The sequence below is a fragment of the Aspergillus fijiensis genome (genome assembly GCF_003184825.1).
Source record: "Aspergillus fijiensis CBS 313.89 unplaced genomic scaffold BO72scaffold_66, whole genome shotgun sequence".
Lineage (NCBI taxonomy): Eukaryota > Fungi > Ascomycota > Eurotiomycetes > Eurotiales > Aspergillaceae > Aspergillus > Aspergillus fijiensis.
The window spans coordinates 171261-192605 of NW_024469042.1; the positions used below are offsets into that span (position 1 = coordinate 171261).

The 21345-nt window shown below is 53.0% G+C and overlaps 9 protein-coding genes across 9 annotated transcripts; 3 read left to right on the plus strand and 6 right to left on the minus strand.

Annotated features, from left to right (window-relative positions):
* Positions 1 to 131: 131 nt before the first annotated feature.
* BO72DRAFT_531478 (acetoacetate--CoA ligase family protein) lies at positions 132 to 2811 on the minus strand. Its single transcript, XM_040950371.1, has 2 exons — positions 2165 to 2811; positions 132 to 2082 (listed from the first exon to the last, which is right to left on the minus strand). The coding sequence occupies exons 1-2, from the start codon at positions 2378 to 2380 to the stop codon at positions 226 to 228; spliced, it is 2073 nt and encodes a 690-aa protein (XP_040796991.1). The 5' UTR covers positions 2381 to 2811; the 3' UTR covers positions 132 to 225.
* Positions 2812 to 4344: 1533 nt separating this feature from the next.
* Positions 4345 to 6384, plus strand: lcb2 (putative serine palmitoyltransferase 2; the record flags this gene model as incomplete). Its single annotated transcript, XM_040941705.1, has 1 exon — positions 4345 to 6384. The coding sequence occupies one exon, from the start codon at positions 4345 to 4347 to the stop codon at positions 6382 to 6384; it is 2040 nt and encodes a 679-aa protein (XP_040796992.1).
* A 749-nt stretch (positions 6385 to 7133) lies between these two features.
* Positions 7134 to 7626, plus strand: BO72DRAFT_254390 (uncharacterized protein). The gene has a single exon (XM_040940070.1). It carries the CDS (start codon positions 7252 to 7254, stop codon positions 7510 to 7512), a length of 261 nt encoding a protein of 86 aa, XP_040796993.1. The 5' UTR covers positions 7134 to 7251; the 3' UTR covers positions 7513 to 7626.
* Positions 7627 to 7809: 183 nt separating this feature from the next.
* Positions 7810 to 9331, minus strand: BO72DRAFT_254383 (PQ-loop repeat-containing protein). The gene has a single exon (XM_040940069.1). The coding sequence runs from the start codon at positions 9211 to 9213 to the stop codon at positions 7915 to 7917; it is 1299 nt and encodes a 432-aa protein (XP_040796994.1). The 5' UTR covers positions 9214 to 9331; the 3' UTR covers positions 7810 to 7914.
* A 595-nt stretch (positions 9332 to 9926) lies between these two features.
* On the minus strand, positions 9927 to 12124 carry BO72DRAFT_489388 (uncharacterized protein). The gene is made up of 5 exons (XM_040948087.1): positions 11726 to 12124; positions 11255 to 11535; positions 10986 to 11160; positions 10768 to 10807; positions 9927 to 10528 (listed from the first exon to the last, which is right to left on the minus strand). Exons 1-5 carry the CDS (start codon positions 12073 to 12075, stop codon positions 10316 to 10318), a joined length of 1059 nt encoding a protein of 352 aa, XP_040796995.1. The 5' UTR covers positions 12076 to 12124; the 3' UTR covers positions 9927 to 10315.
* Positions 12125 to 12771: 647 nt separating this feature from the next.
* On the minus strand, positions 12772 to 15514 carry BO72DRAFT_438569 (SH3 domain-containing protein; the record flags this gene model as incomplete). The annotated part of the gene is made up of 8 exons (XM_040943385.1): positions 15383 to 15514; positions 14959 to 15321; positions 14694 to 14846; positions 14574 to 14647; positions 14157 to 14520; positions 13954 to 14108; positions 13399 to 13905; positions 12772 to 13356 (listed from the first exon to the last, which is right to left on the minus strand). Exons 1-8 carry the CDS (start codon positions 15408 to 15410, stop codon positions 12772 to 12774), a joined length of 2229 nt encoding a protein of 742 aa, XP_040796996.1. The 5' UTR covers positions 15411 to 15514.
* BO72DRAFT_254452 (uncharacterized protein) lies at positions 15348 to 16194 on the minus strand. The gene has a single exon (XM_040940071.1). The coding sequence runs from the start codon at positions 15977 to 15979 to the stop codon at positions 15437 to 15439; it is 543 nt and encodes a 180-aa protein (XP_040796997.1). The 5' UTR covers positions 15980 to 16194; the 3' UTR covers positions 15348 to 15436.
* Positions 16195 to 17023: 829 nt separating this feature from the next.
* Positions 17024 to 19329, plus strand: BO72DRAFT_452220 (kinase-like protein). The gene has a single exon (XM_040945679.1). The coding sequence runs from the start codon at positions 17041 to 17043 to the stop codon at positions 18958 to 18960; it is 1920 nt and encodes a 639-aa protein (XP_040796998.1). The 5' UTR covers positions 17024 to 17040; the 3' UTR covers positions 18961 to 19329.
* Positions 19330 to 19701: 372 nt separating this feature from the next.
* On the minus strand, positions 19702 to 21345 carry BO72DRAFT_452221 (mitochondrial 54S ribosomal protein uL15m). The gene is made up of 2 exons (XM_040945680.1): positions 20977 to 21345; positions 19702 to 20684 (listed from the first exon to the last, which is right to left on the minus strand). Exons 1-2 carry the CDS (start codon positions 21309 to 21311, stop codon positions 19943 to 19945), a joined length of 1077 nt encoding a protein of 358 aa, XP_040796999.1. The 5' UTR covers positions 21312 to 21345; the 3' UTR covers positions 19702 to 19942.

The following is a 21345-nucleotide window of genomic DNA, read 5'->3' on the forward strand; positions in this document are numbered from 1 at the left end:
TGTGGCAAAAAAAGGACCGTAGGTGGTCGGTCATGTGTTTAATAATGATTCAGGATCTAGATTGAGCCGAGTTATGTTACTGGTATCGATTGCTTCATGATTTCTAAACACGCATGGAAAAATGCTTCAGCTTGACAAGAAAATCTAATCATTAAATGTTCTCCTACAGTATACTTTGCTGAGACATAACTCATACCACCCATTAGCAATTCTCAACACGGCAACTTAGTTCGCTGTCGCCCAGGTGCGGTACCAGTCCAGGCAAGAGGCATTGGCAACACTCGCACCGATCTTGATGTTCAACCCGCATAGGATCTGTTTAACCGCATTCTCGACCTTCTTACCGTTGGACGTCACGGGAATCTCAGGGCATACAGCCACGATTCCCGGTACGTGGCGAGGACTGAGCTCTTTACGGATTGTCGCCTGAATGCGAGCCGCAAGATCCGCCGATATGACCTCGTAAGCCGCCCCAGGCGGCAGCAATTTGACAAAAAGAACGACTGTCTCGTCTGTGTCAACCCCATCACGTCTTCTTCCGATGCAGAGAGAGTCCTCCACCTCTTCTGCGAAGTGTTTGAGCAGAATGTTGTAAATCTCTGCACTTCCGAAACGGACTCCAGCCGGTTTCAGGACGCCGTCACTGCGACCCAGCATGGCTACTCCTCCAGTTTGGGGATTCACACGCACGAAATCGCCGTGGTGCCAAATTGATGGACCAAACACGTCGAAGTAGCTCTTGCGATATTTCTCCGCCCCTATGGGACCTGGAGGCCAGAACATCACCGGTTGTGCGGGGAAAGGTCTGGTGCAGACGAGGTCGCCAGGTTCGCCAGAGGTGCTGATGTCGTTGCCGGCATAATCGTAGACTGAAACGGCCATGCCCAAGCAGCGGCACTGGATTTCACCCTTGTAAACGGGAAGAATGGGGCAGCTGCCACAGAAGAGCGACAGGATATCGGTTCCTCCGGTAATTGAGCCCAGCATAATGTCTGCCTTGATAGATGTATAGACATACTCAAACGTAGACGGAGCTAAAGGTGAACCCGTGCTGTAGATGGCTTTCAATGTCTGCAGGTTCACCGGCCGATGAGGGTGCTGTGTTGGATTTAGAGATGCCTGCTCCAAAATGGACAGATACTTGGCCGATGTACCAAAGTGACTAATCTGTAGTTCATCTATCAAACGCGGCATGGCCATCTCCCCATTGCCACCTTCAGAATCGAACGGTCGAAATGGCGAGCCATCGTAGAGGACAATGGTGGCGCCGCTGGCCAAGCCAGAAACAAGCCAGTGCCACATCATCCAGGTCGTGGTTGTGAAGTAGAACACTCGGTCTCCGGGGCGTATATCGCAGTGAAGAACATGCTCTTTCTTATGTTGGAGAAGCGTTCCCAGAGCACCGTGTACAATTGGCTTCGGTGCTCCCGTTGTGCCGGAGGAATATAGTATGTAGACTGGATGATCCGGCTCCAGACTCGCGAAGTCCAGAGGGGCTGCAGCATCTTTAACCTGCGCAAGAAAAGAATCGTAAGGAACAGCCTTGCCTTGCAGCGGCTTTACTTCTTCCAGCTGGAATTCATAAGAGTCGACGGTGCGGAACACGACCAGGAGTTCGAGCTTGGGCAAACCAGGAACAATCTCCCGCAGCTTCGCATCTGCGCCATGAATTTTCCCATTATACAGCGATGCATTGTCGGCAAACAAGAACTTCGGTTCAATCTGCTTTAGGCGCTCCAACACGGCGTGTACACCGGTATCTGGAGAGACACCTGTCCAGAAGGCACCAATTGACGTTGTTGCGAGCATCGCAACGACAGTGTTTGTATGGTTTCCCAGAAACCCAGCAACGCGGTCCCCCACCTGCAAGCCTGCCTCTTTCAACGCGTTGGCACATTTTCTGACCCGATCTCGCAGCTCCTTCCAGGACACGTATTCACGATCCGATTCCGTGGCAGCAATGACAGCCACCGCATCCTCGTCAGGAGACGAGGCTGGGTAAAGAAGATTTTCAGCAAAGTTCAGCTTGCTTCCGTCGAAGAATTTGGGTCGTGGAAAGAGAAGCTGCTCTGAACTCAAGGCCTGGGGTCTGGTTAGCACCGCCTCAAAACCCTGCTTCGTGAAGTGACACAAGCGTCATCATCACTATCAGTGATATACTCACGCGGCTGTAAGGCTGGTGAGCCACAATGGCAGTGTATTTCCAGACCTGCTCCCAGAACTTTGCTGGCTCTGCTATGCTCCACTCCCAGAGATCGTTGTATGAATCCAGCGACAGGAGATGCTCCTTGTTGACAGTCTTGATGAAGTCATGGATCTGAGTGGTATGTGGAGAGGAGTGTCGCCATAACTCCTTCGATTCTTCTCCGTTGGTAGCCATGGGCACTACCAGTCGTGTGTTCTGCTTCCGACAGATAGAAGGTGACAGTTTGTGTCTAGGAAGAAGGTCCAAATCTAGGGAAATCTGACTGTCAAGGAACCGAGGGTCCGAAGCGGTTGCCGTTCCAGTGAATACGTGGTTGCTGCCTGTCACCCAAACTCAATTACTCCCTAATCAGTAGGTATTGGCACAAGTGAGGGCAGACGAGTCGAATTCTTAAGGTGATTTTGCAGTATCTCAATTTCTAGGTCTGGCTACTATACTTATAGATCGACTGGAGCATTTTATGGGGCATTCCGGGGCGGAACGGGGGCGGAACAGAGCGGATAACAGCGGGGAACAGAGTCAAGAACAAAGCCATCAAGGACAATAAATACGGGGACTACTGAACAATCACCATGCAAGTAGATAGTGAAATGACTCTGTGTGGGCGAAGGTGCGAATGCAAGCTGAATCTAGGGAGATGCGCAGGTAGTCAGAGCATACGGTAGTGTAGAGTCATGCATGTTGGCCTGAGGCAGCAACAGTTCTGCATTAAGTCTGTTGTCTGTTGACCAGTTGAGCCTCGAGTAAAGTTTTGTATCCAACCACCCATGTACAGTACAGCAAAAGCTGCATACTAAAAGCTGGAAATAAGTGGCGGTGAAATTCCTCCATGCATCGGAGGATGTACATTGTACATATAGAGTAGGTTAAGTTACCAGTTTACAAGTTGATGTACAACAGAAGTGCAGTGTGGCAGTTCATGCACCTTGCGTTTCCCCTTTCTTATTTCCTTACTGAGCTCCGTACTGTACTGTAGGTTGTTCTGACTCCGTCCACCTGAGCGGGAAAGAATACTCAAAGATTGATGATTACCAGGGCAGAACCAATTGACTAATTGCTCAACCACCGAAACGGCCGGAACGAGGGTCCAACTTACCGCTCCATTACCGCTCCGTGACATCCGCTTACTAGGTACTTACTTCATCCAGGGAAAAGCAAAAAAAAAAAAAAAGAAAAAAGAAAAGAAAAAGAAAAAGCGATAAAAAATAAAAAAAGAAGCTGTAGAAAAAAAGAGTAAAGTGGAAAAGGACCCATCGGGGCGTGCTGAGGATGGGAACGCTTAATTTGTTTATCCTCATTAGTTCTTCATTAATAATACCCAATGGGCTGATATGACCGTGGGTTGGTTCTGCACTCTGCACAAATCAGTCATTCAATCAAGCACTGCAGTTCTCGACCTTTTCAGGAACGAGTCCCTCCCGAATTGTTCGACTCTCACTCACTCACTCGCTCACTAACTACCCGTTCGTTCCCACCACCACCTTCTCCTCTCCTCATCTCCTCCTCATCCTCCACCACCACCACCACTACCGCAACATCCCGTCTTCTCTTCTCTCCTCCTCACCATCATCCGCACTTCGCTTTCTTTCCCGGTGGCTTAGTGTTCGTGCGGGTTTTCCTGTCCTGGCCTCAAGGATTTTAAAATCACCTTGTTCGTTGCAGGGCTCCGTGCCTCCTGCTACTGTTGCTCCACGTGCAAAAGGTACAGTACCTGACCGATCATCTCTGATTCTCCGCCCTTTCCCCCTCTCCTGAATGGTCATCTTTTTGACCTTTCGCAATTATTTCTCCTTTCTTTACACTTTGTTCTCCTTTTACAAAAGCCCTTTTGTTCCCCATGTAATTTGCGCTGTGCGCTCCCCGAATGTCTTGCCACTTTGCGACACTCAATTGTCTAAGTCACTGACCATGTTCTCAACGGCCATTTAGGTGGACAATCTACGAACGCCGTTTGCTGTTCATACCAATTGGAGACAACAAGCGGCTAGGTAACATCAGCCAGCGAGCGGATCTTTCATTTACTCGAAGAATCGTGAGTGCTGCCGACCAGGTGGTTCTTGCCGTCTCCAGCCGACTGCGCTCTTCCTCCTATCGAACCCGCACGATTCTCCGTGTTTCTGTCCGGCTGCTTCCTTGCGATGCCTCGTCGAGCTGCCGGTCCTTCTCTCACCAACGATCCTTATAACGCTCCCTTCTCTTCCTCCGTTTCTGTCAAGGGCGGCATTGCCATCAAGGCGCCCTCCGTGAAACCTAGTCGCCTAAGCCAACTATTCTCTACCTCTCCGAAGCCAAGGGCTGAACCTCAGACTGTGCAGGGTACTGTTCAGTCGCTTAGTGGAAGCTCCCATCCTAGTACGGTCGCACCGCCGATCAGCTCTGCTTCTCTGTCGCTTCCTACAATATCTCTTTCAACGGCAACCGCGGGTAACCCCAACATGGATGAGCCCCCGACCACGTTATTCCAGCCCCCTTCGCCTGAAGAGGCTCGTCGGCTGGCCAAGCAACATGCTCAATTCGGCCCAATCGGTCACCACAGTCACCGCTATTCCAGCCGACATCCTGGCGGGCCTTTTCCGGAGCCTATAATGGACGAGCCGCCCTATTATTATCTCCTCACGACTTATATCAGTTACCTTATCCTCATTGCTTTCGGACATGTGCGCGATTTCTTTGGAAAGCGGTTCCGCGAAGAGAACTACCGTCACCTGAAGCCCCGGAATGGCTATGGTGCGCTCAACAGCGATTTTGACAACTTCTACGTGCGCCGCCTCAAGCTACGCATCAACGATTGTTTCGAAAGGCCGGTGACTGGCGTGCCTGGCCGATACATCACGCTAATTGATCGGGCCACGGATGACCACAACCGACATTTTTATTTGACCGGCACGACAACCGATACACTGAACCTGAGTTCATACAACTACCTTGGATTCGCTCAGTCTGAAGGCCCATGTGCTGATATCGCCGAGGCGACGCTCCGGAAATATGGAATCACCTCACCAAGCACCCGTGCTGAAACCGGCACGCAAGATCTGCATGTCGAGGTTGAAGACTTGGTCGCTAAATTTGTCGGTAAAGAAGCCTCCATGGTCTTCTCTATGGGATTCGGAACCAATGCGAATATTTTCCCGGCTCTCGTCAACAAAGGCTGCTTGATCATCTCAGATGAGCTGAACCACGCATCCATCCGATTCGGTGCCCGTCTTTCCGGTGCCTCCATTGCTATGTTCAGACACAATGACATGCGCGACCTCGAGGCGAAGTTACGTGAGGCCATTAGTCAAGGACAACCACGGACTCACCGCCCATGGAAGAAGATTCTAGTTGTGGTGGAGGGACTCTACTCTATGGAGGGATCAATGTGCAACCTTCCTGGCTTGATCGAGTTAAAGAGACGCTACAAGTACAACCTGTTTATTGATGAAGCGCACTCGATCGGGGCGGTTGGACCCCGAGGCCGTGGTGTTTGTGATTATTTCGGGATTGATACCAACGAGGTAGATGTTCTTATGGGCACGCTCACCAAGTCTTTCGGTGCCAACGGCGGTTACATTGCGGCGGATAAGACCATGATTGATAAATTGCGAGCCACGAATTCCGGCGTTTTCTATGGAGAAGCACCTGCTCCAGCAGTCTTGGCTCAAATTATGTCGGCACTGCGACTAATTCAGGGCGAGCTTGTCCCCGGTCAGGGTGAAGAGCGACTACAGCGCTTGGCCTTTAACTCCCGGTATCTGCGCCTGGGATTGAAGCGTCTTGGCTTTATAGTGTATGGTCACGACGACTCGCCGATTATTCCTGTTCTCCTCTTTAATCCTGCCAAGATGCCTGCCTTCTCTCACGAGATGCTGAAGCGGAAGATCTCCGTTGTTGTTGTGGGTTATCCTGCCACCCCCTTGGTCTCGTCTCGTGCCCGTTTCTGTGTGTCGGCCGCCCACACTAAGGAAGACCTCGATCGTATCTTGACCGCCTGTGACGAGATCGGCAACGTGTTGCAACTCAAGTTCTCCACGGGAATCGCAGGTGGTGCTCTACCGGCGAATGAGGAACTGACGCCCCCTCCCGAGATGGAGAAGGCTTGGCACCGCAAGCGGACTCCTAAGGTTGTGCCTCCCAGATGGCCGATTGAGGATGTTATCAGACGGGGTGTACAAGATGTCAAATCGCCTTTGTTTTAGATAAATCCTCTTCTTGCCGGGGAGGAGCTACCGTGTCTGCTTTGGAGCTTTGCTGGCCTGCCCGGAAGTCAAATCTGTCAGTCAATGTGAAAATGGTTGCTGTTGCATATATTGTTTCAGAGTCTTCAGGTACATTTTCCAAGCCGGTTGCTCTCTCGCAGCCGGTTTTTCAATGCCGTGTATCGCTGGTCGATCGGAGGCAGTCTCTTCTTTCACCACGAGCTGTGTGTGTATCATTAGCCAAACCTAACAAATGTCGCACTTCATGTCCTTATCTGCCCCCTTTCTTCTTATGCACAGAAAACCAAGAGAAATCATGGGACGACATTCACGCTCATGAACCGACTCCATTTATACACTGTCTATTTATTTTCCCCCTTCTTCTTTCACCCATTGCCTCCTCAGTTTGATTTCTACCTCCTGCACGGACATTGCATTGGCTGTGTACATGATTTCGACGTTTTCCCCCCCCCACCCGCCTTGCCTTTTTCCGCAGCAATTGAACTTGTACTGTACCTATGCTGAAACCAAATCTAATGAGATCGATGAGAGCGAAAGGTAAATGCGGGGTTCTGGAAACGCAGGGAACACAGGCTGAAGGTCGCTTGAATGCTTTTTTGTTTTCTTGTCTTTCCATCAGAGACAAAGGGAGAAATGGGATCGGAACTTCTAATAGTGGTTGAATTTCTAATTGAATGACTGATTTAATCGTTCTTATGATTATATACATACCTGTAATTGCGTTCTCCTTTTTTTGGGAGGGGGGGGGGGTGTGAAGAGGGGAAATCGTGGTGGTTTTGCTTGAGCACAGTACGTTGAATGCAGTAGATTAGGTATGGCTCTATCTACGTTCAGAGTCTTTGGTAGATGGGCGAGAGAAATCAGCATGAGAAAGTGTCTGATATTGAGAGATCTGCTTGGCCAAGGTTCTTCTTGGTTGCAAACTTATGTATGATGTATGGTTGTATGGGTGATGTGCAGAAGCAGGCTAAGATCGATCAGGAAGAAAATAGACGGCGAATCTATCGTCTCGACCACATGAAAAAAAAAGCAAAAAGAACTGGAACCTGGAGGGGGAAACAGGTTGAGCGACCTCTATGCAGACAAGGATCAAGCCAGTCAGGCTAACCAGTGGAATCAATGCAATGCGCCCCCGTGTTGTATGTGATAAGCCCCGTTCGCTTTCCAAGAGAGACACAGATAAAACCCAGAAAGAAAACCAATAACGCCGGTAGGATGAGTATAAGTACGCTGATAGGGTCGCGCAGAGTGATAATACCCCCAACGATGATGAAGTTAAGAACAAATCCCGAAAAATGATATCATAATATCCTGAAACCCGAGCAAGCTGATGATATGGGTATGTGGTGTAATGTGAGATGTTGGGTGATGGTAGGCATAAAGTCGTGTGATGATCATGTCCAGCTGATAGGCAGAAAAACAGGTCCCGAGACCGAGGCTTTGCCGGGAGACCGTGGATGGCTGCGTAGTACGCACAACCCTGCAGGTTTGGTTTGAGTGACGTGAGATTCAAACAGCCCCGTACCTCTCACGGTCATGTTGACGGAGCAGGGCCTGATTCTCGGGATTGCGAGGCGTGGCGGCGGCAGAGGATGACACCGAGGGGATCCAGCCCCTCATCCAGCCGCGGACACGAGTCCAGTGGCTACGACCCTCCTTGGGGTCCTCGACCTCCATGATGGATTCGTCGTCACGGGAGCCGTAGACCAGGAACTGCACGCCCATGGTGCCATCGAAGGCCAGAACGCCGAACGCGCCCAAAAAGAAGGGGATGGCCCGGCTCACCCACTCCGCTCGGTTGTTGCCGTCCGCATCTGCCCATCCGCCACCGCCGAAGGCAGGGAAGTCGTACCAGGCGTTGGGATTGGTAAGCAGGGAGGCCGAGTAGAAGAAGTTGCCAGAGAAGGCAGCCATGAAGAGGAGCGGCGAGAGGCCAGAGGTGCTCTTCCGGCAGTAGTTCTTGTAGAGCTGGGGCGGCCGCGAGCCCAGATAGAGGACCGTGGACATCCAGGAGATGATGCGGCCAAGCACTTCGAGAGCATGCGGGGAGAGGCCAGATGCTGTCGCTGTTGCTTGGACTTCGGTAGGAGCAGCGTTGGCGAGGACGGCACACAGCATGGAAGCGAGCAGGAGGGTGCGAGGGGAGCCGATGGGCAGACTAGGCCCGCTGCTGCTGGTGCGGATGATGGAGCGGCGGGAGGAGCTGTACTTCTCATTGCTGTAGGATGGTGACTGGCCATTGGAAATGCTCACAGTGGGCTCTTTGAGGTCCTTCATGTCTTTTGGGGTCGACACGGGAATGCCCGCCAGGGGACGTTGGAGATGAGAGATCGAGTCGTCCTCTGAGAAGGGAACGCCCTCCAGAATACCTCCCGTTCCATTATCATAGTGCGAGTGGGTGAGGGCACCATAGCCGTCCTGTCCCCGTTTATAGATTGTGTACCAGAAGTATTGGAAGACGAGGGTGACGTCGACAAAGACGTAGTACCCGGCCACAATCACCTGCCAGCCGGCTTGTCGGGTGAGCAAGGCGCCCAGGAGATTGCAGGCGTCGCCTAGACACCACTCGACCAAGAAGAAGAGTGACAGTCCTGATGTTGATTGGAGTTGGATGTTCTTGTAAATTTGCGGGAGCTGTGCGAATAGCCAGGAGATGATGCTAAGTGTTCCCAGGAGGGAGGATATCAAGGCTAACGAAGTAGGCACGCAGACGTGGAGGTAGGAGGATATGGCAGCGAGAAAAGGCGAGGTTGGTTCGCAGTGCTGGGGCAGCGTAGGTTGCAGGTATTGTATCAAAGGAGGAGGCATGGTTTGAGGTAGGATATGTGCTGTGTCTAAACCGATTCGACTGAGGTAAACGGTTTGTCTTTATGCTAGAGTGCTGAGGGTTGGGCAGCGGGTCTTGAGGGCTGTCTGAGAAGAGGGATTGATATGATAAGAGGCGTAGGCGTAGATAAGACGGAATAGGGCTGTAGTGCTGTAGTGGTGTGTAGTGGTGTAGTGGTTCTATCTATCGGGATAAGACAAAGGGTGGAGCCGGGGAAATGAGTGACAAAGATGGTTGTCTAAGAGGGGGAAGAGAGAGTGAGGATGAAAGAGAAGGAAGAAGAAGGGGAAGGGGAGAGGAAGAAGAGAGGAAGAAGGGGGGAAGAGTGGGAATGGGGAGTGGGAGGAATGCTGATGATAGTTACGAAAGAGGAAAAGACGAAGTGACTGGAGAAGGAAAGAGTCACACTCCCTCCCCGGGGACCTCCATTTGGGGATGGATCATGGGAGTCACGAGGCCCGTAGGATGAATAGTGGATGCCACTGATCACTGATAACTGAACCTGAATGAATCGATAACCTTTTCTTCCCCCTATCGCCTGGCCCTGATTGGGTTCTCGGAGAAGGGTCGGAACCACTCATCCACTGACTAACTGTGATTATTAGTTCACTACGGAGTACTTCCAGTTGTATGTGAGTTCTCATTTCATCCCCAGAGCAGCAGCTGACTGTCGATCCCAGCATCCGAGTCTGATAAGGATGATCCATGCCCTTCAACTTTATCCTTTATCCCGGCAAGGCAGCCAGCCCATGGGGATTCCCATGGATTGCGGGATCTCCACAAGATAACCATAACAGGGCGCTTTTCCAGTATGATGACATGGATTATCCCTTCATTGCCGCAAGACAAGATGGCCTCTGGCTTTCTTCAGCCCCACGTCATTCAGCCACTCATTCTCCGTTTGAGTTTGATCTCAGCTCTAACCACTGAGCGAAACAGATCATCCCGATAAGGCGTCCATACCAATCAATCATGGTGTTGTAACTGTTGTTTGACAGCGACAACGCAATCACTGACAGATGTCTCAAGACCCTGTTAGTTAGAAGCTTCCCTCCTGACGATCGACACCTTACTCAAATCCCTTTACTGTCTGTTTTCCACAGAATCGATAGTCCCGATCTCGACGTTGGACTTATCTTTGACAGATCTGGTCTTGAGATGAGGCTCCCCCAGATTCCGATCCAGCCACCGAACCAGGGTCCAAGTGGCGCTAAACTGCTGCAAGGCACCGGCCGCAACAATGGTGATATCCCACTCGGCAGTGTCGTCATTCTCCTTCAGCATCTGCCAGTGTTCCTTGATTGGACTTAAGAAATACAGATTGATGTGATGCTAAGATGCGTCCGTGCTAGTATCCTCCTGCATTGACACTATGGCACTATAAGGAGGTGAATAATGTATTCAGACTCAGGCCCCCCCCAGCGAGATGGTAGCACTGACACGGCAGGACATCACAGCACAACACCGCACCGCACCGCACCGCACCGTATCAGTGCACAGCTGTACACCTTGATGAGACAGAGAAGCTGACTTACTAACTGGCTTTGATAGATCCATAAAACCTTCTCTCCCACGCTACTTAGCGATAAGTGCTCAAGCCAGAGGCTTATCCCATAAACACCAGCAAGAACAACAATCAATCGCATCAACCATGAAAGGCCGTTCGTTCATAACCCAACGATTCCTCATCATCCACAAACATCCACAAACAAAGACTCAAAGCCCACTCCCGCCAGCACGCCCAACAACCAACCGGACCTCCTCCCAGGAATTAATCATTCCCATCCCCATCTCCTTCCCGACTACCGTACCCCTCCCCATCCCCCGAACCACTCCTCCTCGACGAACTCCGATGATGCCTATGCCGATGATGCCGATGGTGGTGATGGTGGTGATGATGCCCATGTCCATGCCCATGCCGGTGATGACTATGACCATGGCTATGGCTATGGCTACTACTCCGATGACTATAATGACTCCCCCGCTCATCGTCACTCCCACTATAATGACTGCCCCCCGCACCACCACCACCGTAGGCACTCCCCCCACCACCACCACCACCGTAAATACTTCCATCATGATCCTCCTTCCCCCTCGCCTCCTTCAATTTATTTTCCATCAAACTCCCCAGAATCGCCCCGCCCACCGCCCCAAGCAGCCCATGACTCTTCTTATGGCCCAGGTAGAACCCCGTCGTGCCGCCGAGGATGGCCCCGCCGAGGCCGCGGTCGGAGGATTCGGGGTTGTCGGCACCCTCGTGGTCGACTGGCTGGGGCTGGGCGAGGTCGTGCTGGGATTGGTTGCTACGAGCTTGATTAGCGACGCTCACAAAGGAATGATTAAAATCCGGCCGGGGAAGGGAGTTTGGCTGGGCTGATGGTGGGATCATCGGACGAGAGAAGTAGCGAACAAGAACAAGTCCCGTGGCGGGGACGCAGCCAGCAGCCAGCAGCCAGCAGCCAACAGCCAAAATGGGAGGCGAATCTCACTCACTAATATTCCGCGCTACTTCCCTGTCTTACTATCCCGTGCGGCGGAGGCGGACGGGGAGGCTCATATTGCGGACCCAGACGGTTGTGGTCGTAGTCGTAGTCGTAGTCGTAGTATCGCGGCGGGGGCTGTTGCTGTTGGTTTGGGGCCGGGGGAGCTCCTCCGCCAGCTTCGTCTGGATGAGAGCGGGGGATCTGGGTTACGTCGCATTGCGAGGGGTAGCCGTAGTGCTGCTGTTGCTGGTAGTTCGGGGGGTGCTGGTCATGGTAAGCGGAGGGGTAGTTGTAGTTGTAGTCATACTGCTGTTGCTGCTGCGCTGGTGGGGGTTGCGCGGAGGAGTATGGCTCGCCCATTTTGACGGACGTTTGGGGTCGGGATAGAGATTCGAAGGGTCAGGGCGGGAGTCAAACTGGCTGGTTTACAGGGTTTTATCTATCGTGCAGCAAAGCGACCATTGACTACGGCTTACGTTGGCTACAGTGGATGGGAGATGACATGGCCAGCTGACGGTGCCGCGCGACAGCCTTGCAGCCCTCACAAGATGCAGGGCACATTCCACCATCACTCGACGCATATCATATACCTCGATTCTTCCCAGTTACTGAGAGATCATGAATTTCTCTCATCCAAACACAATACGCAAATGCAGATGCAGATGAATGAAATGAATGAAATGAACATCTCTTCATAAAACTATTCAAAAATAAAAACGACAGGATCTGGTCTAGATTGCCTGAAGTTAGGGGGTATCCCAGCAGCCATGTAGAGTAGGCTGGAAAGAAAGAACAAAACATAAAATGGTCAGTCCCCACTTCATGAGACTGCACAAAACAGAATGCAAACAAAGGAAATCAGAACTATACGATCCTATAGACCCGAGCCGCTCCAGAGCCGCACTCCTCGTGCAATTACCAGAGCGGCGAACAGAACACCATAGGCCAACTGCTGCCATGCGTCCAGCACATGGCAAGTCCAGGGCCCCTGGGGTGGGTATAAAAGCGGGACCAGAAGTTCATCAACGATGGACAATCCACCTTTTACAACACGCATCAAGCCTGAGACCGCACATCCGCTCTACTTGCCGACTCCCGTACTCGGCGACCAACCCATTCAGCCAGCATGGAATCCAGCTGGCTGCTCATTTCTCGCAACCTCTTGCTCTCTTCCTTGAACAGGCAGCCAGTAATCGGGTGATCAGGACCAGCAGGCGGAATATTCGAGTTGTCATGGACGATCACGAACAAATCACGGATGTCGTTCTCTTCTTCCAAATAGGTTCGCAAGCTTGCGTCACTCCATGTAGGGGTAGGCGCAGATGCGTTGCTAAACGAGGAACGAGCATCAATGCCTCGACTGTCGCGATGACTCGTAACAGGAGACATGGGCGGGGAAACCGAGACAACAGAATGTCTTGCCGGGTTGGAGAAATCCATCCCTGGTCCGGACCCGAGAGGCGAAACCGGGGCCTCTTCGATCGAAGCACTGTCCGGAGAGTCGAATCCCTGGTTCTGATAATCCAACTGTCTGGGTTGGAATCTCTGCGGGGGCGATGCCACCGAACGCTGCGCGTAGGACACATTCTCGGACGCATCTTGCCAGTCGCCGTTCGATTCAACTGGTGACGTTATTTGATCCTGCGCTTCGGGCTGCACCAGTTTCTTCGCAGGGCTCGGTACCCGAGCGGAAGACATCATGACCTCCTGGCTGTCATCGAATGGCCCCAGCGGGGGTGATGAAGGGATGTCATCCGCTTCTTCCGACGTGACTTGTCGAATGGTCTGATCCGACTTGCTGCTCATCGCAGACTTGATGCTTCGGTCAATAGTAGCGGGCTCCTGTTCACGAGGGAAATCCTGCTTCGTTGGAGAGAGTGCCACCGGTGGTTGCTTCTGCAGCTTACTGGGCTGCTTCTGCACCACCATTTGCTTGGGGGATCGAGCTTCAGGAGAGACTGGGGAGGGTATCGAATCCAGGGAAGTTTTAGGCTGAGGTGAAGATCGGGAGAATTCGTTCGAGTTCTTCTCTGCTTCATCAGTATCCTCATCGTGGGACTTGGACTTCTTGTCCTTCCTCTTAAAGAGGCCGCTCAGCATTCCCGACTTCTTGTCTTTGCGCTTCTTATCCTCTTTGCTCTTATCTATCGCACTAAGGGTCTTGTCGATATTCTCCATGCTACCGCGGTTCTGATGCAGGTCAATAGACATTCGACGAGGTCGGAACAAGTGACTTACTTCAGTGGCATCGGTGGAGAGAGTACTACTGCCAATTTCATCTCGGAGCAGGTTGGGCGTCAGGGAAATCTTCTTGGTTTCCACGGTGTCGTCTCGGAAGAAGGAATCGGTATTGCGTACGGTGCCATTTCGCGACCGGCTCACACTGTTGTCGGCTACATTCTTCTTAGCCAAGGTCCCAGAAACCGGACTGAGACACTCACTTTCAGGCTCAAATAGCTCCTGGCTAGAGCGTTGCTTGATCGGGCTGTTGCTAGCGGGCTCTTCGGTGTCATCGATGCCGCCTTCTTCGGAGCCCTTGTCGCGTTGCGACTTGGTTCTCAATGGCTGGACAACGATGTCGTCCGTTTGGCCGTCATGTGCATCCTCTGCCTCTGCTCGCGAACTTTCGTCATCGTTGAAGGACGCTGCGTCATCTAAGTCTTCATCGCTGGAGTACTCGATGTCGGACGCCTCGATGTACGTCGGAGCGGTGAACTGGACGTTTTTTGTTGTTCTGCGACGCACCGCCCTCATAAGCGGGTTCTTCGATTTCTCTGAATTGTCTCCGAGCATGGTTGCCGAAAGCTACCACAGATAGTATCAGTAACTGGCCGAGATCTGGTGACGGTCACACTCACATCCACGTTGCGATGCTTGTTCAATCTGGCGAGTCTCTCGGTCGGAGTTTCAATGTGTTCGGCGGGCAGATAGCCTGCTTACGGTGAGCTTAGATATACCTATACCAGCAGGTGACCTACCAATGCTGCCGTCTTTGACAATCCGCACGAGCCACCAGTAGCTGTTGCTGTCATCCAGCAGCACCATGGTGTCACCCTTCGAGGCGTTCGCCTGTCCGTCGACGGTCGCGTAGAAGTTGTGCAGCGCATAGACGAATTCGAAGTCAATATCCTCTAGGTTTGGGTTAGATTGGACCGTGATTGGGGCCTCGAAGGGCAGAAAGTGCCCAAGAGCCGGAGATTTCTGCAGGGTGACATGGTGATGAACGCAGGAGGCCAGACATACCGTCGTCAATGGACGGAGAGCTCGAAATCTTATCCATCATATCGTCATCTAGCATGTCATCACTTTCGCCGTCGGCCAGATCGTCTTCTTCGTGTTCACCGGAGAGATCGCCGTGGTGATCTATATCCTCAATCTCCTCGTCGTCGTCATCATCGTCATCGTCGTAGATATCGATGCCGTCGGCGCGGTTGTCACCAGGTTGGCCGTCCTGGGCGCTGGGACCATGCATGATTTCAGCTTTGGTATCCTGATCGGCCTGGCGAAGCGCTTGTTCCTGGTGGGGGGCAATGCCCGATGCATTCATGGGCTGTCTGGAGTGATCCTTGGCGGAAGGGGCATGCTGGTCCTGTAGGTCCATGGTATCTGTCATCATACATTTGCTGATCAGCACGACGGCCACATGACTTCCACTCGTTCCACATACCAGCCCGGACAATCCGAGGCCTTGTCATTTTGACTATACTTCGCGCCTGCGAATTTACTGGTCGAGATGACAATTGGTTTGACGTTCCGGGGGCGAAAGAGCGACTTTTGGAATCATGAACATTGAAACCCGATGGCGAATGTAGATCGGCACGGCGCAGCGTCCCGGTGCGGCTCGAAAAGAAGGAGAGTCAAGAGCGGTCGGCGCAAAGAGTTGCAATAGCAAAGAGCGGAAGTAATTTTCCAGGGACGAAAGAACGAAGGCGACGGCCACGAGGAGCAACGGCGGGGGTGGATACTTCAAGTCCGACCAGGGGGGGGAGAGAAGGAGGAGGAGGAGGGAGGGGAATCCGTCGGGCAAACAAGACGAAAGGGAACGACTTCCAGAGCGGATTAAACAACACCAAAACAAAAACAAATTTTGGAAAAGAAGGGCAAACAGCAATAGCCAGAACGCCAATGTTATTGGGGAAAGAAGGGAAATTAGGTACCAGAAGAGGTGCCGGGTGGGTGAATGGAACAAATGTGAAGCCCAACGCAACGCAACGCAACGCAACGCAATGCAACGCAACGAGTTCCCCGGACTGATTTCAAGCATGCAAGAGAATAGGGGAGGAGGAGGGGAGGGAGGTTCCTCCCAAAACAAGCGCCCCTTGCGCGCGCTTACCCACAGCTGACTTGCCCGATAGACGGGCCCCGATCCCGTGCCTGGACCGCCCAGTAGGCCAAAGATGAACTTGACCAGATACAGATAACTTGAAGGTGACGGCAGGGCTTAGGGCCCAGGGTCAGGGCCCATATCTTCAGGTGATAAGTGAGTGATTCCAGTTGAAAAAGATCAAAAGATCCACTGGGCCTAATCTGAACTAATCCAACCTAGGAAACCTAAGAACAGCCCGGCGGGGCTGCGACCACCACTCACTACTACGCAGCGTGGCTGTGAATGGCTGATCCCTCCGTCACCTTACATTAGACTATCACTTAGTATGTGTTAGCTGACCAGTGTTGACCAGTTGACTGTCAGGCAATGGAATCTCCTCCGTCATCACCCGAAGATTCCCCCACTCACTTGCCTCTTTGGGACCCTTCTTCTCCCGATCTTTTCCCTACTCTGTACTCTACACCTTTTTTCCCTTTCTTCCTTTCTTCCCATTCATCATCATCATCATCGTCAATCAGTCAATGATTTGATGGGCCCTCCTTCCTGCTGCTGCAGAAGGATTGCTTTTTTTGGTCCGATCAGCTCACTCAGTGACGCTAAGCTGCACCTTGGTGCACTGAATCCCTCATTTCTGGGGGTGGTTCTTCCTTTCTTCGTTTCTTCTTTTGGAGCTTAGCTTCCCTCCTATCGGATCGGGACCCTCCGATAACTGCCTTTACTAAGTACTTCTTACTCTTCTTCTCCTCTTTTTGTCCCTCTGCGACTCCCACCCTCCACCACCACCACCACCACCTCTCGATCAGATCTCACCCCTCTCGACACTCACCTTCATATTCACCATCCACCATCCACCCTTCTCCTTTTCCTCTTTCATGCTTCTCACTCCCTCCCTCTCAAAAGTCTTCTACAACTTGATCTAGAGATAGACCTCTTTTCTCCACCTCGTCATTCCTCTCTTCTTTCCATAGACTTGCCGCTCTTCTGGCGGGTGGAAGGGCATGGCTCAGACGGGAAGACCAAACACACTGGCAGGGTTGAAGCTTGAGACGTCTTTCCAACATACACCTCGACCCCGATGGCGGGGTGAGGCTGAAGGCGGAGGAGCGACGGATGGCGATCGTACAAACATCTTTCACGATTATCACCCACCCCGTGGCGGTACTAATCAAGACAGCAGTGTTTTGAGTGGCTTACACTCGGCGACACCTCCTATCTCCGTCCCTCGTCATCATGATCTTCCCGATCCAGAAGATGTCAGCTATCCTCACAAACCCGAGGATGTGCAGGCCTCCCCGCTGGACAACTTTCTGCAGCAAGAACGCCGGCCCTCGATCAGCTTTGACCCCATCGTGGCCATGGACTCCGGTCGACGCCTGCCACTCGAAGAGCCTCTGGCCGGTCGGCCGCAAAAGTTCCAGTCGCGCAGCTCGAGCTTGAGGAACACTCTCCGCCAAGAGGACGGACCCGACGATCACGACCGCCAGTCGGACCTTAGCTCAAGTCCGGAAAGACAGCGACGCCAGCGGCCCATCCCAACCGGTTCTTCGCGGGGCAGCTTTCCGGAAGAAGAGGAAAACGCCGTGGCCTCGGAGATCGAACACCCGACCTCTCTCACCTCGAGATCAACCGCGTCCCCGATGACTGAAGAAATCCGAACTCCGTCGGAGGGTTCAAGGATACTGTCTTCGCCGGTTTACATGGCGTCGCCCGTACAGGGGTTTGCCTCGCTTGACGATCGCAGCTCTTGGTCGGGAAGTGCTGTGACTCCCTTTGGGAGCAAGGCAAGGGGCCTTCGTCTTTCTACTCGACAACGGTCGCGCAGATCTACCGCTTCCAGTGGCAAGTCTCCTGCCAGCATGTTCCTTTCCATGTGGAGCGCCGGTGGGGAGGAGTCCGCGCCGCAACCTGATGACGAAGGCCAGATGGTCGGGACGGATTATGTCCTTGGCAAACAGATCGGCTTCGGGGGATTCAGCACCGTGAAAGAAGCGTACAAGGTTGAAGAGGATGGCAAGACCAAACACCTCGCCGTCAAGATCGTCAAAAAACAGGTCTCGGGCAAGAGTGAGAAGGAGAATGACGAGGTCCAAGCAGAATTCGACCACGAAGTCCGAGTTTGGCGCTACCTCAGCCACCCCAACGTCCTGACCTTGGATGCTGTGTACGAGACTGATTTTGCTACGTTTTGTTTCACAAAGCTGGCGATCGGCGGCACTCTTTTCGACCTTGTCCGCCAAAATCGAGGTGGTCTGGACCTCAAGCTTGCCAAGAAGTACTCATATCAGCTTGCCTGTGCACTTCGATACTTGCATGAGGACGCTCGGGTTGTGCATCGAGATATCAAACTGGAGAACTGCCTGCTGGATCCCACCGAATCGCCCGATGGATCCGAGGTCTCAACCCTAGTGCTCTGCGATTTTGGCATGGCGGAGTGGATGCATACGGACAACGACGGCTCGTCGCCTGATCCCTACGATAATGTGGCGGATCGACCGCCTCCGAAGAATATCGGGCCGGCTGGATCCAGCACCAGCGTTGCGGGAAGTCTGGAGTACGCATCCCCGGAGCTGCTCCTCTCAACCAACGGAGTCATCCATCCTTCGGTCGATCTCTGGGCGTTTGGAGTCATCGTCTACACCATGATCGTTGGCTCCCGGCCGTTTCAAGATCCGTTCGCGCCGCGCATCCAGAACAACATTCTCAATGGGCACTGGAACCATCACGCCGTCCTTGGCGATGAAGAAGCGGATGCTCCCACTCGGCAGGAGCGGGAAGATGCGCTCGAGGTGGTTACAGGATGTTTGCAGATGGATCCGGCCAAACGCTGGACCATCCGTGATGTACTTTGCTCGCGGTGGATGCGAGAGTTCTCTCAGAACGCCGACGGCAGCCCCACCGAGTCCATTTGGAAACTTTGAGGAAGAATGGGCTGCAGTGAAGCCTTGATGGCCCTATACTTATGACCTTTAGATGACTACGGGCTAGCGCGCGCGCATTGCGCCTGGTTCTTTATCCATGATACCCTCTTTTATGTTCACAGCGGGTTTATGATATATTCAGTATTTGACTTTTGAGCGCGTCTTTCGGTATACCTTTTGTTTTGTGAGAAATGAAGGCTTGGGAGCATACACAATTTGCAAGGCAATTGCATGGCGTTTTTTGGGGGGTATTTTCCTTGGGGTGTATTGATATCCAGGTGGCTTTTCTGTTGCGGTTGTTGCGAACGACCGGCTTCCACTGTGACGGTGACCTTGCTAATGAGGGGAGATTGAGCACGGGAAGTTTGTCAAGATATCGAGAATGCTCCACTATACGAATGTTAATGACTTCACTATCTTTTTGAAGCTGTACGCTGCTAGGCGTAGCTACTGGAATCGCGCATAAGATCAACATACATAGCTGGTTTCTTCGGACTGGATCTAGGTGGAATCAGTTATAAGTTATGCTGGCTGCTCTGAGTGCTTCTGCCAGTATTTCTATAGCCTGTAGCCGGAATAGAGGATCGATAGCAAATGACGGTTCAGTTTGAGGTGGACATCTGCATACCTGCCGACCTGGACTTGGCAATCAACTCACCCACTTACTTGACTGAGGTTTAGGGATTTTTACCAAGTGCAACCACACTACGCCATCCACGGTAATACACGAGGAAGCGAAAGAAAAAAAAAGAAAATGCATATCCACGATAACCATACAACAAAAACATATTTATACAAATACAAGAGAGAACAGCCAAAGGTCTTTCAAAAGTCCAAACAACCCTTCACACACACACACACACACACACACACCTTACAGAAACCGCACACACTCTCTACTCCATCCCAGCGAGCCCCAACCCCCAACTATACCCGAACCTCCCGTTCTTCCCCAGAACAATCAACCCGGACCCAAGACAACCTACCACAACCGATTCTCGGGCAGGACCTTCTCCTTGTGCGCGCCGGCGGCGGTCTTGCGCTCGACGGGCGACCGGAAGAACAAACTGGGGCCCTCCATGGGCTTGAGCAGGTGGCTCAGGTAGCCGCGGTGGGCGGGGTCACGGTAGTACTCGATGTCGCGGCGCTTGGTGGGGTCGGGCAGGCGGTAGGTGAAGCCCATGGCGCGCATGATCTCGCTCTCGACGAGCTGGCCGGCGGCGTCGCTGTCGAGGCCCTCGGCGGCGAGGAGGCCGGCGGGGGCGCTGCGCGCCGTCCACGCCGTCGACACGAACGGGTGCATCTCGCGCTTCAGGATGCGGCGGATCGCGCGCGGCGTGTAGAAGCGCGTGGTCACGGTGCCGCCGGCGGCTTCGACGGCGGCGATGGCGGCGGCCGAGGCGCGCGAGACCACGATGTGGATGGGTTGTTTGAGGACGTTGATGGTGGTGTCTTCGGATGTAGAGGGGGATTCGGGGGTGGTGGTGGTGGATTCGGGGGAGGTGGTGGTGGTGCTGCTGCTGCTGCTGCTAGGGGCGATGACGGCGCCCTTCTCGTCCTTCAGGACGCCGCGGCCCAGGAGCTTCACGCCCTCCTTGGTCTGGTGGATGCAGCGCGAATCGAAAAGCTCGCGGATGGTGATCGGGCGGGCCGGGTCGATGCGGCCTTGGTCGATCCAGTCTTGGATGCGGTTGAGGTTGATGGGGGCTAGCTCGATGGCGTGGCTGGGAGAGGTTAGTGGTGTATATCATAGAGAATGAGGTTGGAGTGGGTATTGGGGACATTGGGATATCCAGGGACAGTTTGGGAGTCAGTTGCGTGAGGATTGATTGCGAATGGGAAGCTCTTCCACGATTATTCTTTGCAATCTGAAAGCGCTTCGGCAATTCGACCTCACTATCGACGAATCCTCAAACAAGCACACCCCAATTCCAAAACAGATCCCAATGACGCAGGATTACAATCCCACGACCTCCCACCTCGTTCCCCAATTCAAAGGTAAGAGTGCAAACATACATATTGTTATATCCGCGCTCCCCGTGCACAACAATGTCCGGCGTCTGTCCACCATTGAACCCCGCGGGCACCTTGCCGTGCTGCTTCTGACCCTTGTGACCGCGACCGGAGGTCTTACCCTTGCCGGAAGCCGGACCGCGACCGCGACGGATGCGTTTGTTGTAGGCCCCCGCGTTGTCGGAGAGCGAGGCCAGGATGTGTGCGTTGCGGGATTGTTGGAAGCCGGCCAGCAGGAAGGCCAGAGGGTTGGCGGTGGTGCTGGCGGCGGCGGCCGTAGTGATGGGCGTCGCGGACGTGAGCGCCCGGAAGGGGAGGAGCTGAAGCCGGGGAGGCATGGCGGGGCCGACTTCAATTGTGGTGTTGAGGGAG